The 18,593-nt window shown below is 36.8% G+C and overlaps 1 protein-coding gene across 1 annotated transcript in view; it reads left to right on the plus strand.

Annotated features, from left to right (window-relative positions):
* The window catches only part of GTF2E2 (general transcription factor IIE subunit 2), a 61,525-nt gene that overhangs the window by 36,004 nt on the left and 6,928 nt on the right, over positions 1 to 18,593 (plus strand). The window contains exon 6 of the mRNA XM_032869955.1: positions 5,692 to 5,785. Within this exon, the coding sequence (XP_032725846.1) occupies positions 5,692 to 5,785 (94 nt within the window). The remainder of the gene's footprint in view (positions 1 to 5,691; positions 5,786 to 18,593) is intronic.

The following is an 18,593-nucleotide window of genomic DNA, read 5'->3' on the forward strand; positions in this document are numbered from 1 at the left end:
TTGTATACATTATTTGGAGAAATGTGAAATCTTTTGCCTATTTTTTGAATTGAGTTGTTTCACTTGTCCTTGTATGTATGTATTCTAGATATTAATCACTTATTAGATATACACTTTGCAAGTATTTTCTCCCATTTTGTGAGTTGCCTTTTTACTTCATTGATACTGTCTTTTAATGTACAGATGCCAATATTTTTGTGTAGTCATATGGGTCTTTTTTTTTTTTCCTTCTGTTGCCTTTGGTGGCATTTCCAGGAAATGACTGCCAAATCCAAGATTAGAAGATTTTTGCCCTAAGTTTTCTTCTAAGAGTTTTATAGTTTTAGATCTTATATTTAGGTCTCTAATCCATTTCAAGTTAATTTTCATATATAGTGTTAGGTAAGGGTCAAATGTCATTCTTTTGTATGTGGGTGTTGAGTTTTCTAGCACCTTTTGTTGAAAAGGTTGTCCTTTCCCTATTGAATGTCCTGGCACCCTTGTCAAAAGTCGTTTGAGCAAACCTGGGACGATTTATTTCTGGGTTCTCTCTTCCATAGTTTTTATGCCAGTACTACACTTTCACTTACTGTAGATTTGTAGGAAGTTTTGAAATTAGGAAGTAAATCCTTCGGCTTAGTTTTTCTTTTTCAAGATTGATTATTCAGAGTCCTTGAGATTTCATATGAATTTTAGGATCGGTTTTTCTGTTTCTGCAAAAAACATCATTGGGATTTTGATAAGGATTGCACTGAATCTGTAGATCACTTTAGATAGTATCTACATCTTAATCTGTAAACCTGGGGTGTGTTTGCATTTATGTTGTCTAATTTCTTTCAGCAGTATTTTATTTTTATTTCTTTTTATAGATTTTATTTACTTGAGAAAGAGTGCATGAGCAGGTAGAGGGGCAGAGGAAGAGGGAGAAGCAAACTCCCTGCTCATCAGGGATCCCACTTGGGCCTCTGTCTCAGGACCCCAGGATCATGACCTGAGCCAAAGGCAGGCACTTAACCTACTGAGCCACCCAGGTGCACCCTTTCAGCAGTGTTTTATAGTTTTCATGGTGTCAAGTCCTTCACCTCTTTAAGTTAATTCCTAAGTATTTTATTCTTTTAGATGCTTTTGTGAATGGAACTGTTTTTGTAATTTCTTTTCAGATTGTTCATTGTTAGTATATAGAAATGTAGCTGACTTTTGTGTATTTTGTATCTGTCTTGCCACTTTGATGAATTCTTTTATTCTAATAGTTTTGAAACATACATCATATTTCGGACGTATAACATAATGGTTCAGTATTTGTATACATTGTGAAATTATATCACCACAGTAAGTCTGATTAACATCTGTCACCATATGTAGCACCAAATTTTTTTTTAAAAGATTTTATTTATTAATTTGACAGAGATCACAAGTAGGCAGAGAGGCAGGCAGAGAGAGAGAGAGAGGGGGAAGCAGGCTCCCTGCTGAGCAAAGAGCCTGATGCGGGCTCGAACCCAGGACCCTGGGATCATGACCTGAGCCGAAGGCAGAGGCTTTAACCCACGGAGCTACTAAGGCGCCCCAGCACCAAATTTTTTTTTTAACGATGAGAACTTTTTAAGATTTAATCTCTCAACAGCTTTTAAATATGTAATACAGTATTATTAACTGTAGTTACCATGCTGTACATTACATCCCCATGACTTATTTTATAACTTGATAGTGTGCACATTTTGACTACTTCATGCATTTTCCCCATCCACACTGCTATGTCTGGCAATCACCAAGGATTTTTTTCTTTTTTAGATTCCACATAAAGGTGAGATAATACAAATTTGTCTTCCTTTGTCTCACTTATTTCACTTAGCATAATGCCCTCAAGGTCCATTCATTTTTATTATAGATGGCAAGATTTCTTCTTTTATGGCTACATAATATTCCACTTATGTGTGGGTATCTATTTTCCTTATCTGATTATCCATCAGTGGACACTTAGGTTTTTGTATCTTGGCTATTGTTAATAATGCTGTTTACAAAGGAGTGCATATATTTTTTTGAGTTAGTGTTTTTGGTTTCTTTGGATAAGTAACTAGAGCATATGGTTGTTCTATTTTCATAGTTAATTTCCAGTTTACATTGCCACCAACAGTACCTGAGATTTCCCTTTTCTCCATATTTCCTCCAACAATTGTATCTTGTCTTTTTAATAGTGGCTATCCTGACAGGTGTGAGATGAGATACCTCATTGTGGTTTTGCATTTTCCTAGTCATGATGTTGAGCATGTTGGTGACCATGTGTAGGCCATCTTTGGAAACATGACCTGAGCTGAAGGCTGCCTAACTGACTGAGCCACCCAGGAGTCCCTAATTGTCTTACTTTTTAATTACTTACAAGGGAATATTATTTTGTTTAGTTTTCTATATGCCTTCTTGCATTTTTGTTCTTCCTTTTACTGCATTACTATTCTGTGTTTAGCGGATTTATTTATTTTTTCATTTTTTTATTTTTATTTTTGGAGAGAGTTGGGGGAAGGGCAGAAGGAGAGGGAGAATCTTAAGCAGGCTTCATACCCAGCATGGAGACTGTTGTGTGGTTCTCTCTCACAATCCCAAGATCATGACCTGAGCCAAAATCAAGAGTTGGATGCTTAATTGACTGAGCCACTCAGGTGCCCCACCTTGATTTTTTAATATTGAAATGTTTAGATTCCTATCTCATTTCCTTCGTGTATGTTCTGTAGCTATTTTCCTTGTGGTTACCATGGGGATTATATTTAACATCCTAAAGTTATAACATTTGTACTGGTTTGTATTTATATTAGCCTAACTTTAGTAGCATATTAAAAATACTCCTTTACAGCTCCATTCCCATCTCTTTTTGTTGTAAAGGTCACAAAATTACATCTTCACACATTGCCATAAACTAATAATACTTATATTATTTTATTTTTTAATATCTTTTTTAAAAGTTTTTATTTATTTGAGAGAGCATGTGAGGAGAGAGGTCAGAGGGAGAAGCAGACTCCCCACGGAGCAGGGAGCCCAACGTGGGACTCAATCCCGGGACTCCAGGATCATGACCTGAGCCTAAGGCAGTTGCTTAACCAACTAAGCCACCCAGTCACCCCCTAATAATTCTTTTAAATCTATTAGTCTCTTAAATTATGTAGAAGCCAAAATTTGGAGATATAAAAGTTACAGTGATACTAGTTATTAGACTGATAATTGCCTTTTAAAAATGTATTAGTCTCTTAAATCTGTAGAGAACAAAAAGTATAGTTACAAACTTTTGCTGCAGTGATACTAGCTTTTATAATTGCCCGTGTTTAGTATTTACCTTCAGTGAGCTCTTTATTTCTTCATATTAACTTTGAGTTACTGATTCTTTCATGTTCTCTTGTAGGGCTCCCTTGTACATTTCTTGCCTGGTAGATCCTAGTGGTAATGAAATCCCTGTACCTTTTTTTTTTTTTCTTTAACTATTTAAAAAAGCTTTTTTATTTGGGAATATCTTAATTTTTTTCTTACCTTTGAAGGGTAGGTTTGCTGGATAGAAGATTTTGGGTTCACAGAATTTTCTTCTAGCATTTTGTATATAGCAGCCTGCTACTTTCTGGCCTCTAAAGTTTCTTTCTTTCTTTTTTTTTAAGATTCTGTTTATTTTAAAGAGTGGGTGAGTGTGAGTTGGTGGGAAGAGCAGGAGGGAGAGAGGCGGAGGGGGAAGGAATCTTAAGCAGACTCGGTGCTGAGCATAAAGCCTGACACAAGGCTCGAACTCGTGACCCTTAGATCATGACCTGAGCCAAAACCAAGAGTTGAAGACTGACTGAGCCACCAGAGGTTCTTGGCCTCTAAAGTTTCTGATGAGAAATACAATTTTTTTTTTTAGGAGCCCTTCCTTGTATGTGCTGGTTTGCTTCTCTCTTGCTACTTTTGGGATTGTCTTTGGAAAGTTTATTTATAATGTGTCTCTGTGTGGGTCTCTTTGAGTTCATATTCTTTGGATTCATTGAGCTTCTTGAGTGTTTATTATGTTCATATGTTTCTTCAACTTAGGGAAGTTTTCAGTCATTATTTTTTGAAATATGCTCTCTGCCACTTTTTCTCTCTCTTCCTCTGGGACTCCCACAGTGCATATTTTGGTCTGTTTGCTGGTGCCCCAGAGGTCTCTTAGGATTTGTTCACTCAATCCTTTTTGTCAGTTCCTTTTTTCTTTTTAAGATTTTTTCTAAAATTTATTTCAGAGATGGGAGCCTGGGTGGCTCAGTGGGTTAAAAGCCTCTGCCTTCGGCTCAGGTCATTATCTCGGGGTCCTGGGATCGAGCCCCACATCGGGCTCTGTGCTCAGGGAGTCTGCTTCCCACTCTCTCTGCCTGCCTCTAAAAAGCTACAACAGGCGCCCCTGTTGTAGCTTTTTAAAACATAATTGGAAATAATTGATTGGTGGTGATGAATAAGTGGCAAAATATTTTAAGGTAGAGGAAAAATAAGAACACCAAGATCCCACAGTTTTTCTTTCTTTTTTTTTTTTTTAAGATTTTATTTATTTATTTGACAGAGAGATCACAAGTAGGCAGAGAGGCAGGCAAGAGAGAGAAGGGGAAGCAGGCTCCCCGCTGAGCAGAGAGCATGATGCAGGCCCCCCCGATAGTTTTTCCTAGATTAATAAAAAGACTCCAGGGATGCCTGGATGGCTCATTCAGTTAAGCCTCTGCCTTCGGTTCAGGTCATGATCCCAGGGTCTTGGGATCGAGTCCCACATCGGGCTCCTTGTCCAGCAGGGAGCCTGCTTCTCTCTTCTGCCTCTGCCTGCCGCTCTGCCTGCTTGTGCTCTCTCTGACAAATAAAGAAATAAAATCTTTAAAAAAAAAAAAAAAAAGAATATCTTTGTATAACAACAGATTCATAGACTGTTAACCTATATTAATAAAGATGTGCTTGAGGACACCATATTTAGAAAGTTAATACCCTCTAATCAATTCGTTGTTTCAACATCTGGATACCTGTATTGAAAACGTCCTTCATACGGGACTGGAAGAGATTATGCTGAGTGAAATAAGTCAAGCAGAGAGAGTCAAGTATCATATGGTTTCACTTATTTGTGGAGCATAAACAAATAACATGGAGGACATGGGGAGCTGGAGAGGAGAAGGGAGCTGAGGGAAATTGGAAGGGGAGGTGAACCATGAGATACTATGGACTCTGAAAAACAACCTGAGGGTTTTGAAGGGGCGGGGGGTGGGAGGTTGGGGGAACCAGGTGATGGGTATTGGGGAGGGCACGTATTGCATGGAGCACTGGGTGTGGTGCAAAAACAATGAATACTGTTACCCTGAAAAGAAATTTAAAAAATAATAATAATTAAAAAAAAGAAAAGAAAACGTCCTTCATATTATTAAAAAAAAAAAAAAAAAAAACAAAACTCCAGTGGACCCAAATCATAACTGAAAAATAGATTGAGTTTTTTGGGTTTTTTTTCCCCCCCAAAATAAGTAACTTCTTTTTGTACTTTGGAAGATCTCTAAGAATAAAAGTCCTAAAATACCAATATGTAAAATAGTGAGAACTGCTCATGAAAGAAACTTAAGAATATTAGGTGCATTAGACACTAATACTATAACTGAAGGTTAAAATAAATGGGAATCCTTTGTTGTTTTAAAAAAACAAATCTTTTGAGGTGAGGTAATTTGGAGTTAACTGAAAAAAAATTTTTTTTTTTAATCTTTTAAGGCTTTAGGGGACCAGATACTATTTGTAAATCGTCCCGATAAGAAGAAAATTCTTTTCTTCAATGATAAGAGCTGTCAGTTTTCTGTGGATGAAGGTGAGCCTTTCTGTTTAATTTTCAAGTATGTAGAAATACAAGGTTAACAAAATTTATATTTATAATCCAGTTATAACTCGAATTTTGTAGTAGTGCTTTTTAGCTTTATCATCTCTTAGAGCACAGCTAATAATCTTACTACTAACATTGTTTCTCAGAATGCCATTTGAAATATGTCATTTGAAAGATTTTTGGTTGATTTTGCTTGTAATCATAGTATCAGTAGGTTGTGATATCTTATGCTTATAGCTCAGCTGTACCAAATAGTTTATTTCTTTAGTTCTATTATTTTACAAGTATTACTTTATATCTTGATATGAAAGCTTGATGCAGAATGGGAAAAAACAAACTTTTGTTGGTGACTGATACTCTCTTAAATAACTTGTGAGTCTTTTGGTTATCAGATTGGATAGGCAAGATTACTTTTTTCTGACTATTGTAGAGTCAGATGCTAAGCTTCTGTTGAATCTTATACTAAATGTGTGATGCCTATATTTTGAATTTTAGGTATTTTATTTCAGGGGCACGTGGGTGGCTCAGGTCATGATCTCAGGGCTGTGGAATTGAGCCCTGCATTGGGCTCCCCACTCAGTTGGGCGTCTCCTTGAGATGCTCTCTCTTCTCCTTTTGTCCACCACCCACCCCACCTCGATTTAGTGTGGGCTTTGTCTTTCAAATAAATATAATCTTTTAAAAAATATTTCATCAGTATTTGACAGGTAAAATAGTTAAACAAGGATTTATTCATGGGAAATCTCTACTATAGTAGAAATTAGAAATAGTAGAAATCTCTACTATAGTAGAAGTTCTCATTTAGACAAATCTATTTTACCGTAAATTTGTATTTGTATTAATATTGAACCTAATTAAACATGATTTTAATGATAAAACTTGAGAAGTAAAACAGATACCAAAAAATTCTAATAATATAGAATTACATAAGATAAAAAAGTAATATTAGATTCCAAATAGTGAAAACTTGCTATGCCTGCCTGGTAGTCCTAGTGACTGTTGTTTATTGTATTGAATAAAAGAGATTCTGTTGAAGAAATGGTTTTGTATAAAAAATGCCCATATAATTCTTGTCCTTTTAGTAGCCCATACATTTTTTATTATGATTTTGTAATTTGTACTATGTAAGTTTTTCTTTCATGTTATCTGGCTGTAGATATTCAGGCTTATGGTGCTAGTAGATAGGAGTTTAGTTAACCTGAAGTAACTTAGATGACCATGATTTATCTGAGGAAATAGAACGTTGTGTTTTGGTGGAAAATTGTGATTGAGAGCACCTTGTATGCAGTTGGTTCTCAGTAAATAACTTTACTGTAATAGTAAATTTGTAACTTTAAAAAACTGTTTTCAAAGTATTCCAGCTATTCTGTATTGTATTTTCTAATAAATAAGGTAAGCTTCTTTATTAATAAATATTAATAAATTTTTACGTTACGGTAAAAATAAATTTACTGTAACTTTGTAACTTTAAAAAATTGTTTTCAGAGTATTCCAGTTATTCTGTATTGTATTTTCTAATAAATAAGGTAAGCTTCTGTATGTAAGTAAGGGAGTAGTGAACTTCTTTTGTACATTGTAATGATAAGTGCTCATTTAAGAAAGGTTTGGCTTAGCAGTTTTTGTGTTGCTTGAGTCTCCTTTACTTACAGTTTTGCTTTTATGGAAACTTTCATACTTCTCAAATTGACTTGACCCTTCGAAAAAATGTAGAGGTGGACTTGATCTTTAAGATACTTACAGGTTTTAATAAAAATAGCTGATTCCTTTATTCTTTGGCATAGTTAATCCATTTGAAAAAAAAGTGCAGTATTAAAACATAAGTATCACATGTTCAAGTAGGAAGATCTTACAGTGAAAAGCAGATATGTTTTCCTTTCACTAATTTGAGTCCCTTTGATTTGTGGCACTACTTGTTTTATTTTAATTCTTTGAGTGGTTGTTCCCTTATTTTATTAAATAATAGGCTTATATTTTTATTTCTTGATTTTTTAGCTTGAAGTATTATAATGACTTATTCTTATGTTGCTGATTATACCTGCTGTCTCTCTTCACTTTCTAATTTAGTATAGTACTAGTTTAAGTTTTTCTGCCATTTTCTTGGTACCTTTAAAATCAAAGTAACTGAATGTTTCCAGGGAAATTTTAGTGTTAAGTCTGCTCTGCAGATGGCAGTATAGTGCAGCATAGCTGTAGATGTTCAGCTTGCCAGATGAGGTTGCAGTAGCTCTCTAAGAAAAGGATAAAACTCTAGGATTTCTTGATAATAATTCATTGGAGAAACTTTAAGAGAATACTTTCTGTTCCTCTATATCCTCACACTAATCGTTATACCGAGTCATTGGTATTTTCTGTCCCCAGTGCAATTTTTCTGTAGATCACTGTTTTAACTTTGCTCAGCCTTTTCCTGTTTGTGTACCTTTCTGTTTCTTAACATTACCCTGTTTTCATTTGCCATTTTGTATGGCCTTTGTTGGTTTAAACTCTTCCCATCTCCTTATTACTTGACTTATAAGGACAAGATGAGGATTTTCTCCCTCCCTTCCTTCCTTTATTTGAGGGGGTGGGCAGAAGGAGAGGAAGAGAGAGTCTTAAGAAGATGCTGAGCACAGAGCCCGATGCAGGCAGTGTTCAGTCTCACGAACCTGAGATCGTGACCTGAGTCAAAACCCAAGAGTCAGACGCTTAACTGACTGAGCCACCCAGGCACCCCAAGATGAGGATTTTCACTTTTTCCCACTCAGATTATACAAGTAACCATATATGCTTGTTAGTAAAATCCCACTTACCTGGAAATAAGTTGTATAAATTGCTTGATGTTTATTTTTCTAGTTTACTTTTTCTCAGATAATCTCTAAGACTGTATGGCTATTTAGTATTCCATTATATAAGTGTACCCGATGAATGAATTTTTTAAGTACTTAATAATGCTGCAGCAAATATTCTTACACCCTTTACATGCTGGAGATGTGTATGGTTTTTTTTTATTAATGAAATAGGCATATATATCAGAAGGTATGGGAGGGGAAATTGATAAATTATTTTTGCATCTATTAAGTCTTTATTGTTGCAGACTTATTTAATAGGTGTTGAAGTATATTACTAGGTTTCCTAATATTGACTGTCCTTGTACTCCTAGAATAAATAACCCTTTTTTAACTATATATTTCAGGACTCTTTTTCTATGTATCTGAAGGGTTTTTGCTTTAGTATCCAGGTTTTTTTTTGTTCGCTTTCTCAGGGTTTGGTTTGTGTGTGATGCTGGATACATCAAAAGAGAAGTATAGTTTTCCTTTTTCTTTCCATTCTTTCCTCAAGAGAATATTCGATTCCTTGAAGATTTGAACACAAACAGAGTGTCTCTGTCTTGTTGCTTCTTGGACAGTATTCTTTGTATCTTCTTTGGTTATGTCCATCATTAAGTTTCCCACCTCATAAATTAATGTTGATAATCTCTGCTTTCCTAAAATCATCCACTGTTAATTTTCAGATTTAATTGCATATACTTTTTGCAGAGTATAGCCCCAGAATTTAATTTTTTTCTGTAATTTTCCCTTTTTATTGCTAACTTCTTGTATTTGCACATTCTCCCTTACTTATTATGCTGTGTTGGTATATCTATTTTACTTTTGTTGTTGTATTTTTGTTTTAAAGAAAAACATCTGTCAGATCACCCCTTGAGTACTAGTTTTTGACTACTTTCTATGAGTGGTGACTGAGCAAACATTTAAAATCTGCCAATTTTTTTTGTTGTTTTAATTTTGCTGTTACTTCCTGGTGGTTTTCCTGCAGAATTCTTGGTTTATAAACATTCTTGACAGTTTTAGTTTAAGGGTTGTATCATAATCATTATAAAGCATCTCTCTTAGTCATATTTAATATTCTTTTATTTTGAAGTCTGGCTTTATCTTACATTCTTTTAATCCCTTCCCTTTTTTTGGACTGATACATTTTTGCCCATCCTTTTACGATGTACCCTGTCTTCTTTTGTTTAAATGTTTCCTTTGTAATTGGCATGTAGTTGGTTTTAACTTCTTGAAGTGTCATTTTATATTAATTACCTTTTTTACATGATATATTGTCCCATTATTTGTTTGGAAAGTATAATTTTGGGAGGTTGTCATATATAGAGTGATTCTTTGTATCTCTAATTTCCTTAAACTGTAGATATAGTGGGGCACTTGGGTGGCTCAGTGGGGTAAAGCCTCTGCCTTTGGCTCAGGTCATGATGTCAGGGTCCTGGGATCGAGCCCCACATCGGGCTCTCTGCTCAGCGGGGAGCCTGCTTCCTCCTCTCTCCCTGCCTACCTCTCTACTTGTAATCTCTGTCTATCAAATAAATAAATAAAATCTTTAAAAAAAAACTATAGGTATCATTTTATCAACTTTGTTCTTTGTTTTTATTTCCTAGTTGACACTTTCTGGGATTTTGGTAGCAATCTGTTATTGTGTATATTCATGAATTCACTTCTTCAACAAGACTTCACTTACTCAACAAGTATTTACCGATGTCGTATTATATGCCCCAGTCATTTTGCTAATGCAGGAGATACAGTAGTGAACAAGGTAGATAAGCCTCTGCCTTTGTAGAGTTCACATTCTAAAGGATAGGGTAAACAATATAAAAATAAAACATGATGACAGATTGTATCAAATTCTAGAAAAGAGACAAATGAAGTATGTGCAAGTTGGTAAAGCACTAGGAGGTGTGGAACTCAGTGAAGAAGGCTGTGAAAGAATGAGATGGAGATAGCCTTGATATGGGTGCCATTGTGGGGGAGTGGGGCTCAAGCAGAGTATAATAAAGGCAAAGGCTGTAGTAAAGACTTTGATTTTTTTCGTAGGCCTATGGTTTTTAATCCTTAAGTCTGATTCAGTGAAGCGTGAGGAACAAATATTTTCTAACATGTTCTTTGCTCTTGTAAAATAAAATTTCCAGATGATATAACCTACTTTGAGACATAATTTCTTTAAAGTTAGTATAATACAGGGATGCTTGGCTGCCTCAGTCAGTAGAGAAAGTGACTCTTGATCTCAGGGTGGCAAGTTGAAGCCCCCACATTGGGTGCAGAGCTTACTTAAAAAACATAGGGGCTCCCGGATGACTCAGTTAAGTTTCCAACTCTTAATTTCAGCTCAGGTCATGATCTGAGGGCTTTGAGATGGAGCCCTGCGTCTGGCTCTGCACTGGGGGTGGAGCCTGCCTAAGATTCTTTTTCTCTCTCTCCCTCTGCTGCCCCCACTTAAAAAAAAAAAAAGTATGATACCCTAACTGTAACAGAAAGGAGAAATGGAAATTGGGTTTTTATTTTATAAATGTATTTCAATGTTTGTAATTACTCAAGCGTATTTATATTAGATTATAAAAGGGATATAAATAACACAGTTGCTTACATTTATAATCACCATTGAATGTGATGGCTACAAATAGACCAGTACAGGTGTGATACAGTGCAACCTATCTACCATAGTTAGTGTTTGCCTTAAGTGATAAAGAATTTGTGGCAAAGGTCTGCAAAATACAAAGTGAAGTTTTCCTGAGATTTTCAAAGGTCAGTCATACCGTATTCTCTATTTATTGTACTTTGTATGTTCCTAGAAAATCATGTGTGTTAAACCAATATAAGAAATATTTTGTTTATATATGTAAACAGAATTTGATTCTTATCATCAACTGGTGTTTTTCGTTAATCTCTATACTTTCTTAGAAAGATGGCTGGAAGTAAGAAAGGTTTTTTAACAATGATGGTGTTGATAATTTGGAGCTGAGTAAACTTTTTGGTGTTGGGGTTGTCGCTGTGCAGTGTAGATGATTACCAGAATCCCAGACTTCTTTAGAGGCCTGTAGCATACTTTTCCCCAGTGTGACAACCAAAAGTGTATCCAGACATTACCAAAGAAATGTTCCCCAGGAAGCAAAAATGTCTGGGTTGAATATTATATTAAAGGTACAGTTTATGTTTATAATTAAGATAAATTGTCTTCATACTTTTCTTGAATTCTTTTGTTCAGCTCATTCAGTTATAGAGGGTTGTCACACAGTGAGTAAGGTCTGTTCTCGAGCTTTCCTAAAGCTGAGGGAACGTTGACATGGGAACACAGATGGTAGTTCTTGCATACTGTCATTGTGAGATTCGTACAGCACTATAGACACTGGGGAAATAAGTCACGATCCACAGGAATTTCAGGATTGGGACACTGTTTTTGGAGTTGAAATTGTCAGTATGGCATAAATCATGATTTTTAAGACACAAGTTGTTTTCTAATGATAGAAGTTGTGCGATTCCAGAGAAAATCCACTGAAAATTGATGCATATCTTAACATTTGTCTTCCTCTCTTTCTCTTGTTCATATTTTACTCAAAATGCCCTGTCCTGATTGTATTGATGGAGATTTTTTTCCTTAAGATTTTATTTATTTATTTGACAGACAGAGATTACAAGTAGGCAGATAGGCAGGCAGAGAGAGAGGGAGGGGAAGCAGGCTCTCCACTGAGCAGAGAGCCCGACATGGGGCTCAATCCAAGGACCCCAGAACCATGACCCAAGCAGAAGGCAGAGGCTTTAACCCACTGAGCCACCCAGGCACCCCTTGATGGAGATTTTTGTGTTAGCCCAGTAGGTGGCAGTCTTAGCTAAAGAAGAAATACTGATTGATGAAGCTTTTAGTCACATTTGAAGACTCACCCTTCATTTTATGTGTAATAGAAGGAAAGGTCTTAAATAAGGTATAATACAAGTAAGAACAGAGCTTATTTATGGTAATTTAGAAAATCAAATAGGTACATGAACACAGAGTAATTGAACTTAGATATTTGTCTTATTTCACAAAGGCATTTATTTCCTTTTATCAGGATCTTATTCATTTAGAGGCAGTATAAATGCCGTGGTCAAGATGATTGAATAGTTAATCTGTAGGTTTATATCTTAGATCGGCTCCTTATTAGCTTGGGCAAGGTACTTCTGAGATTTCTCATTTATAAAAGAGAAATAATGGTATATGTCTCATTGTCCTTATGAGAATTAAATGAGTTAAAAATAAATGTGCATAGAGCTTGGAACAGAGCCTGGCATGTAGTAAGACTAATAGTAACAGTAATATTAGCTATTATCAGAATTGGAAATACCAAATAGTACCAGAATACTAGATATTTAAATCTTAACTGGTTATTTATTCATGTTTACTTAGCTGTGTGGTTATTGACTAAGTGGATCTGTAGTCTTGTGTTTTGTTAAATGGATAATAAAGAATCAGAGCCAGTTTAGCAGTCTGAGGCCACATTTGCAAAGATCTTTTGCAGTTATAGAATGTTTGTTGATGTTCCTGGTGAGAAGTCCATGACAGTCTGATTTTTCTTCCATTTCTGCTCACTTGTTCTTTTTTGCTTAGAAACTTAAACAAATTCAGTTTTATCCTTAGAATACAGGGCTTCTCCCAGAAGCTCTTTTCCTGGGGGCTCTTATGCTGTTTTAGTTCATTATTTTTTGATGGCTTTCCATTTTATGGATGTACTTTAAAATAGTTTTTCTTGGGCGCCTGGGTGGCTCAGTGGGTTAAGCCGCTGCCTTCGGCTCAGGTCATGAACTCAGGGTCCTGGGATCGAGTCCCGCATCGGGCTCTCTGCTCAGCAGGGAGCCTGCTTCCCTCTCTCTCTCTCTCTGCCTGCCTCTCTGTCTACTTGTGATCTCTCTCTGTCAAATAAATAAATAAAATCTTAAAAAAAAATTAGTTTTTCTTATGCTCCACAGATAGAGATGTAATTTTTATTTTTTGTTCTGCTGTATGCTATTATCAATAGTATTTGCACATAAATACTTGTGCACTTGCCTGATTATTTCCTTACTGTGGTTTTCTTTAAGTAGAATTGCAAGATCAGAAGATAAGGCATATTTTAAAAATTGTCAACACCTTGCCTATACTGCCTTCTGTAAAGTTTGCACCATTTTTTTGGGACCCATTTACCCTTCACAGCAGTCTATGAAAAGGTATCCAATTCTGTACCCTCTCCAGTACTAGATGTTTTTAGTTGACTTTGCCAGCCTCATAGAAAATATGGATTATCTTGGATTTGTATTTTCTTGCAATGACTTTATGAAATTAGAGAAAAACATGATTTTTCTTTGTACTTCTGTCAACTATACATTTTTTGTCCAAGCGTACATTAAAATGTGATTAAATTTGGGATGCTGATATCTTGCCTTTAAAATTAGGTGCTGTTCACCTGGGTGGCTCAGTCAGTTAGGTGTCTGCCTTTGGCTCAGGTCATGATTCCAGGGTCCTGGGATTGAGCCCCACATATGGCTTCCTGCTCAGTGGGGAGCCTGCTCCCTCTGCTTGTACTCTGTCTCTCTCTGTCAAATAAATAAATAAAGTCTTTAAAAAAAAAATGAGGCCTTTCCACTGTTCATCTTAAGTATTTATGCAGCTGTGGTACATTTACACAGTACATGTAATATTTAAATACTGAAACAGCACTGAGCTAAGGAAAGGCAGGAATTAATGTAGAAATGTTTTCTCAAAAAACCCAGACATTGAAAAAAGATATTGGGGGTGGGGAGAGAATCTGAAGTAGGCTCCATTCCCAGTGCAGAGCCCTCCATGGGGCTCAGTCTTATGACCCTGAGATCATAAAATGAAGTCAAGAGTCAGGTGCTTAATCAACTGAGCCACGCACATGCCCCCATTGAAGAGTTTTTTTGTTCAGGGATTTTCCTCTGAAAATAGCCCAAGCAACACGTTTTTTAGCAAAGAAAGTAGTTAAATTTTGTTTTAATGTACTTTCAGTTTCACTGTGCCATTAAAGTTTATACTGTGTATTTTTTTTGGTGGTACATTAATTAGCTTTCTAGACCATTACTGTCACTGTTAGCTTTCTAGCTTTCTAGACCATTGTTATCATTATTCTATTAGGTATTACTGCCTCTGTGATTGTGTCATAAGAGGCCTGAAGTCTGTAAGCTCTATACATACAAAGTAGAAAGAGTAGTTTCAGTCTTCAAGGAACTGAAACTTGGTAATGCTGCTAATATAGATGCTTGGTTAAGAGTGTATTGACTGAAAATTACCATTGTGTAAATGATGTTTTTATCATATATGTACTTTTATTTTCTTTATCTTTTTTTCATGCAGAGAAAAGTATAGTTTGTTATACAGTTATGTAATATTCATTCTAGATAAAAGACAGTTTTACATATTGATAGTTAGAATTTAACAAGTCATGGGTTAAAATGCTTGAACTATTCTTTTTTGGGTGACATACTTCAGCAGCTGTGGTAAATTTGACAGAAATTCTGGCTTGGTTTTTATTTATGTTTAAAGATTTTATTAGAGAAAGAGAGAGTAGGGGGAGGGGCAGAGGAGAGGGAAAGAAGAATCTCCAGCAGACTCCCCACTGAGTGTAGAGCCTGACAGGGCTGGATCTCACAACCCTGAGATCATGACCTGAGCTAAAATGAAGACAGATACTTAACCAGCTGAGCTACCCAGGCACCTTTGGTATATATTCTAAAACAATGTTGTGGGTACCTAGGTGGCTCAGTGGGTTAAGCATCTGCCTTCAGCTCAGGTCATGATACTACAGTCCTGGGATCAAGTCCTGCATCAGGCTCCCTGCTCAATGGGGAGTCTGGTTCTCCCTCTATCTCTCTCCCCTGCTCATGATCTCTCTCTCTCTCGAATAAATACATAAAATCTTAAACAACAACAGCAACAATATTGTATGCTTTCTTGGAATTAGAATGATGTTTTTATTGCTGAGTTGGAAGTTTGACCTGAAGGTATTTTCTCTCACATAAGCCAGGCAGAGCTAGTTGCATTAATCATATCCTTCTTTAGCCAAAAAAGTGAATAGTTGGGAATTTCTGGCTTCCACTTAAAATGAAGAAAGCTGGAGAGAGCATTGTTGCACTCTTACAGCAATAATAATAAATCCTAGACAGCAGCAAATTTATAGTTTTCTTGAATCCATCAGAGAGCTGAGGTTGTAGGACAACCAGCTAACCTGAAATCTAAGGAAAGACAGGCGCCTCCAGGAAAAGATGGGATGCACGTACCTGTTTACCTGGGACAGACAAAATGAACACCACTCAGAAGAATGCAGTTAAAAATTTTAATGAACTGCTAAAGGCTTAAATTGGACTAGCAAAAAGATACAGAATCCTTGGGGGCTGAGAACACATGGGAAGGGAATTCATACCTACTTGCAGACTTTTTTCCACAGACTTCCCTGGATGCTTATAAAATAGAGTATAGGGTAGCTACTGTCCTCATTGGGTATCTACAGGAAAGACATGAAGCCCTGTCTGGGTCCTTCTTCCTGCCTCTCTGCTGTGAGACAAAAGCCTCAAACTGCAGTGGAAATGGAACAGTAAGAAACCTTCCACCCCTGGGGAAGGGGCAGGAACATGTGCTTTAGCACAGGGGGATGGGCAGGAACATTGAGAAGGCCACATTCCTGATACCAGGCACATAGTACTTTGCTGTGACCAAGTCTTAATCAGAATTTCAGAGAACTCCCACTCCATATGAGGGTAAGAGAAATAGAGTAATTGGTAACAATGGAATTCTGTGAGCGTTGCAGGAGCTTGGAGGCAGAGAGACCATATGAGATGCAGTTTTAATGGAAGACCTAGAACTGTTGGTTGAGTAGACGCTGAGAAACACTCTCTAGCAAACAAGCCTCTACCCTAAACACAAGGTATGGCTAGAGCAATTTGAAGCCTGTGGTGCATTATAGGTATCCATAGCAGCAACATATTCTAGACCAAGCTCATGTTCTGACAACAGAATGACTACATTCACACTGTAAAGGCCTAGCATAGGGAAATACAGGGTCATATCCAGACACAAAGACTGTTTATCTCAGTTTCAGCTGTCCTACAGAGGGTATCCTGCTTTCAGTGTGTGTGTGTGTGTGTGTGTGTGTGTGTGTGTGTGATAAAGATGACAAAAGTGATACAGTATTTAGACAAGGGAATTAACAAAATTCTTGAGACACAGGTACTGGAAGCTGTTAGACATGGAATTTAAGATTAACTGGTTTATAGGTTAAGGCCTCTGGTAGAAAAGGCAGACAACATGCACAATCAGGTAGGATATTTCAAAGGTAGATAGTATAAGAAAATCAAATGAAAATTTTTTGTTCTTTTATTTTTATTTATTTGAAAGAGAAGAAAACACGGAGAGGGAGAAGCAGACTCCCCACTGAGCAGGGAGCCAAATGTTGGGCTTGATCCCAGGACCTTGAGACCATGACCTGAGCTAAAGGCAGGTGCTTAACCGAGTGAGCCACCCAGGTGCCTGCAAATGAAAATTTTAGAAGTGAAAAACACAGTAACAGACTAAAAATGCTTTCAATAAGCTCATCAGTATACCTGGTATAACCAAAGGGGAGGAATCAATAAACTTGAACATAGGCCCATGCAAATTATGTAAACTAAAATGCAAAGGGAAAACTGAAAAAGTAGAACATCCACTAGCTATGAGATAATTTCACATGGTCTGAATGTGTAATTCAAACCTCAAGAGAAGAGAATAGGACAGAAGAAATAATGGCCAAAGATTTTGAAAAACTGGAGACGCCACACCAAAGATCCAAGAAGCTCAGAGAGTGAGGCAAGATAATCCCCCAAAGCAAGTGACAAGAAAAGCACCCAGGCGTTTACATTCAAACTGCTGAAAATTGATGATGATGAGAAAATACTGAAGGCAGTTAAACGGAAAAAGAACAGCTGCAGACTTGTCATTTGAACTTGTGGAAACCAAAAGACGATGCAGTGACATCTTTCACAGATTGAAAGGGAAAAACTTTTTTTTTTTTTTCCTTAAAGATTTTATTTATTTCTTTGGCAGAGAAAGAACGCAAAGCAGAGGGAGAGGGAGAAGCAGGCTCCCCGCTGATTAGGGAACCTGATGCAGGACTCGCTCCTAGGGGACCATGAGATTGTGACCTGAGCTGAAGGTAGATGCTTAACCATCTTAGCCACCCAGGTGCCCCAAAAGGGAAAAACTTTAAACCTAGAATTCTGTACCCAACAAAACCAATCTTTTTTCTTTTTTAAAGGATTTTATTTTGTTAAGGATTTTATTTATTTGAGAGAGAATAAGAGTGGGGGGAGGGGCAGAGGAAGAGGGACAAGCAGACTTCCCACTGAGCAGGGAGTTGGAATGCGGGGCTCTAATCCAGGACCCCGAGATCATGACCCAAGCCAAGGCAGATGCTTAACTGACTGAGCTACCCAGGCGCCCTAAAACCAATCTTTTAAAAACAAAGGATCTCTTTTTAGGGTAATAGTCTCATGGTATCACAGAAACTGAGATAAGTCATTGTCATAAGACCTGCATTACCAGATTCACTAAGGAAATTCAGGCAAAAGGGATGTGATACTAGATACTAACTTGGACCTATACAGATAAGTAGTATGTTGTAAATAGAAGGTTAATATAAAATTCACGTTTTTCTAATTAAAATATTTTAGAATGTCTATTAAAAATTAAAAACTTACAATTTTTTTCTTACTAATTACTTTGAGCTCAAGGGGCACCTGGGTGCTTCAGTCAATTAAGTCTCTGACTCTTGATCTCAGCTCAAGTCTTGATCTTGGGATTGTGAGTTCAAGCCTTGTGTTGGGCTCCATGTATGGAGCCTACTTAAGAAAAAAGAAAAGGGGTGCCTGGATGGTTCAGTTGGTTAACCATCTGCCTTCAGCTCAGGTCCTGGGATTGAGTCCCACTTCGGGCTCTCTGCTCAGCCAGGAGTTCTGCTTCTCCCTCTGTGCCCCCTCCCTCTTGTGTTTGCTCT

Source organism: Lontra canadensis, unplaced genomic scaffold (genome assembly GCF_010015895.1).
Source record: "Lontra canadensis isolate GAN:19392208 unplaced genomic scaffold, GSC_riverotter_1.0 scaffold39, whole genome shotgun sequence".
NCBI lineage: Eukaryota > Metazoa > Chordata > Mammalia > Carnivora > Mustelidae > Lontra > Lontra canadensis.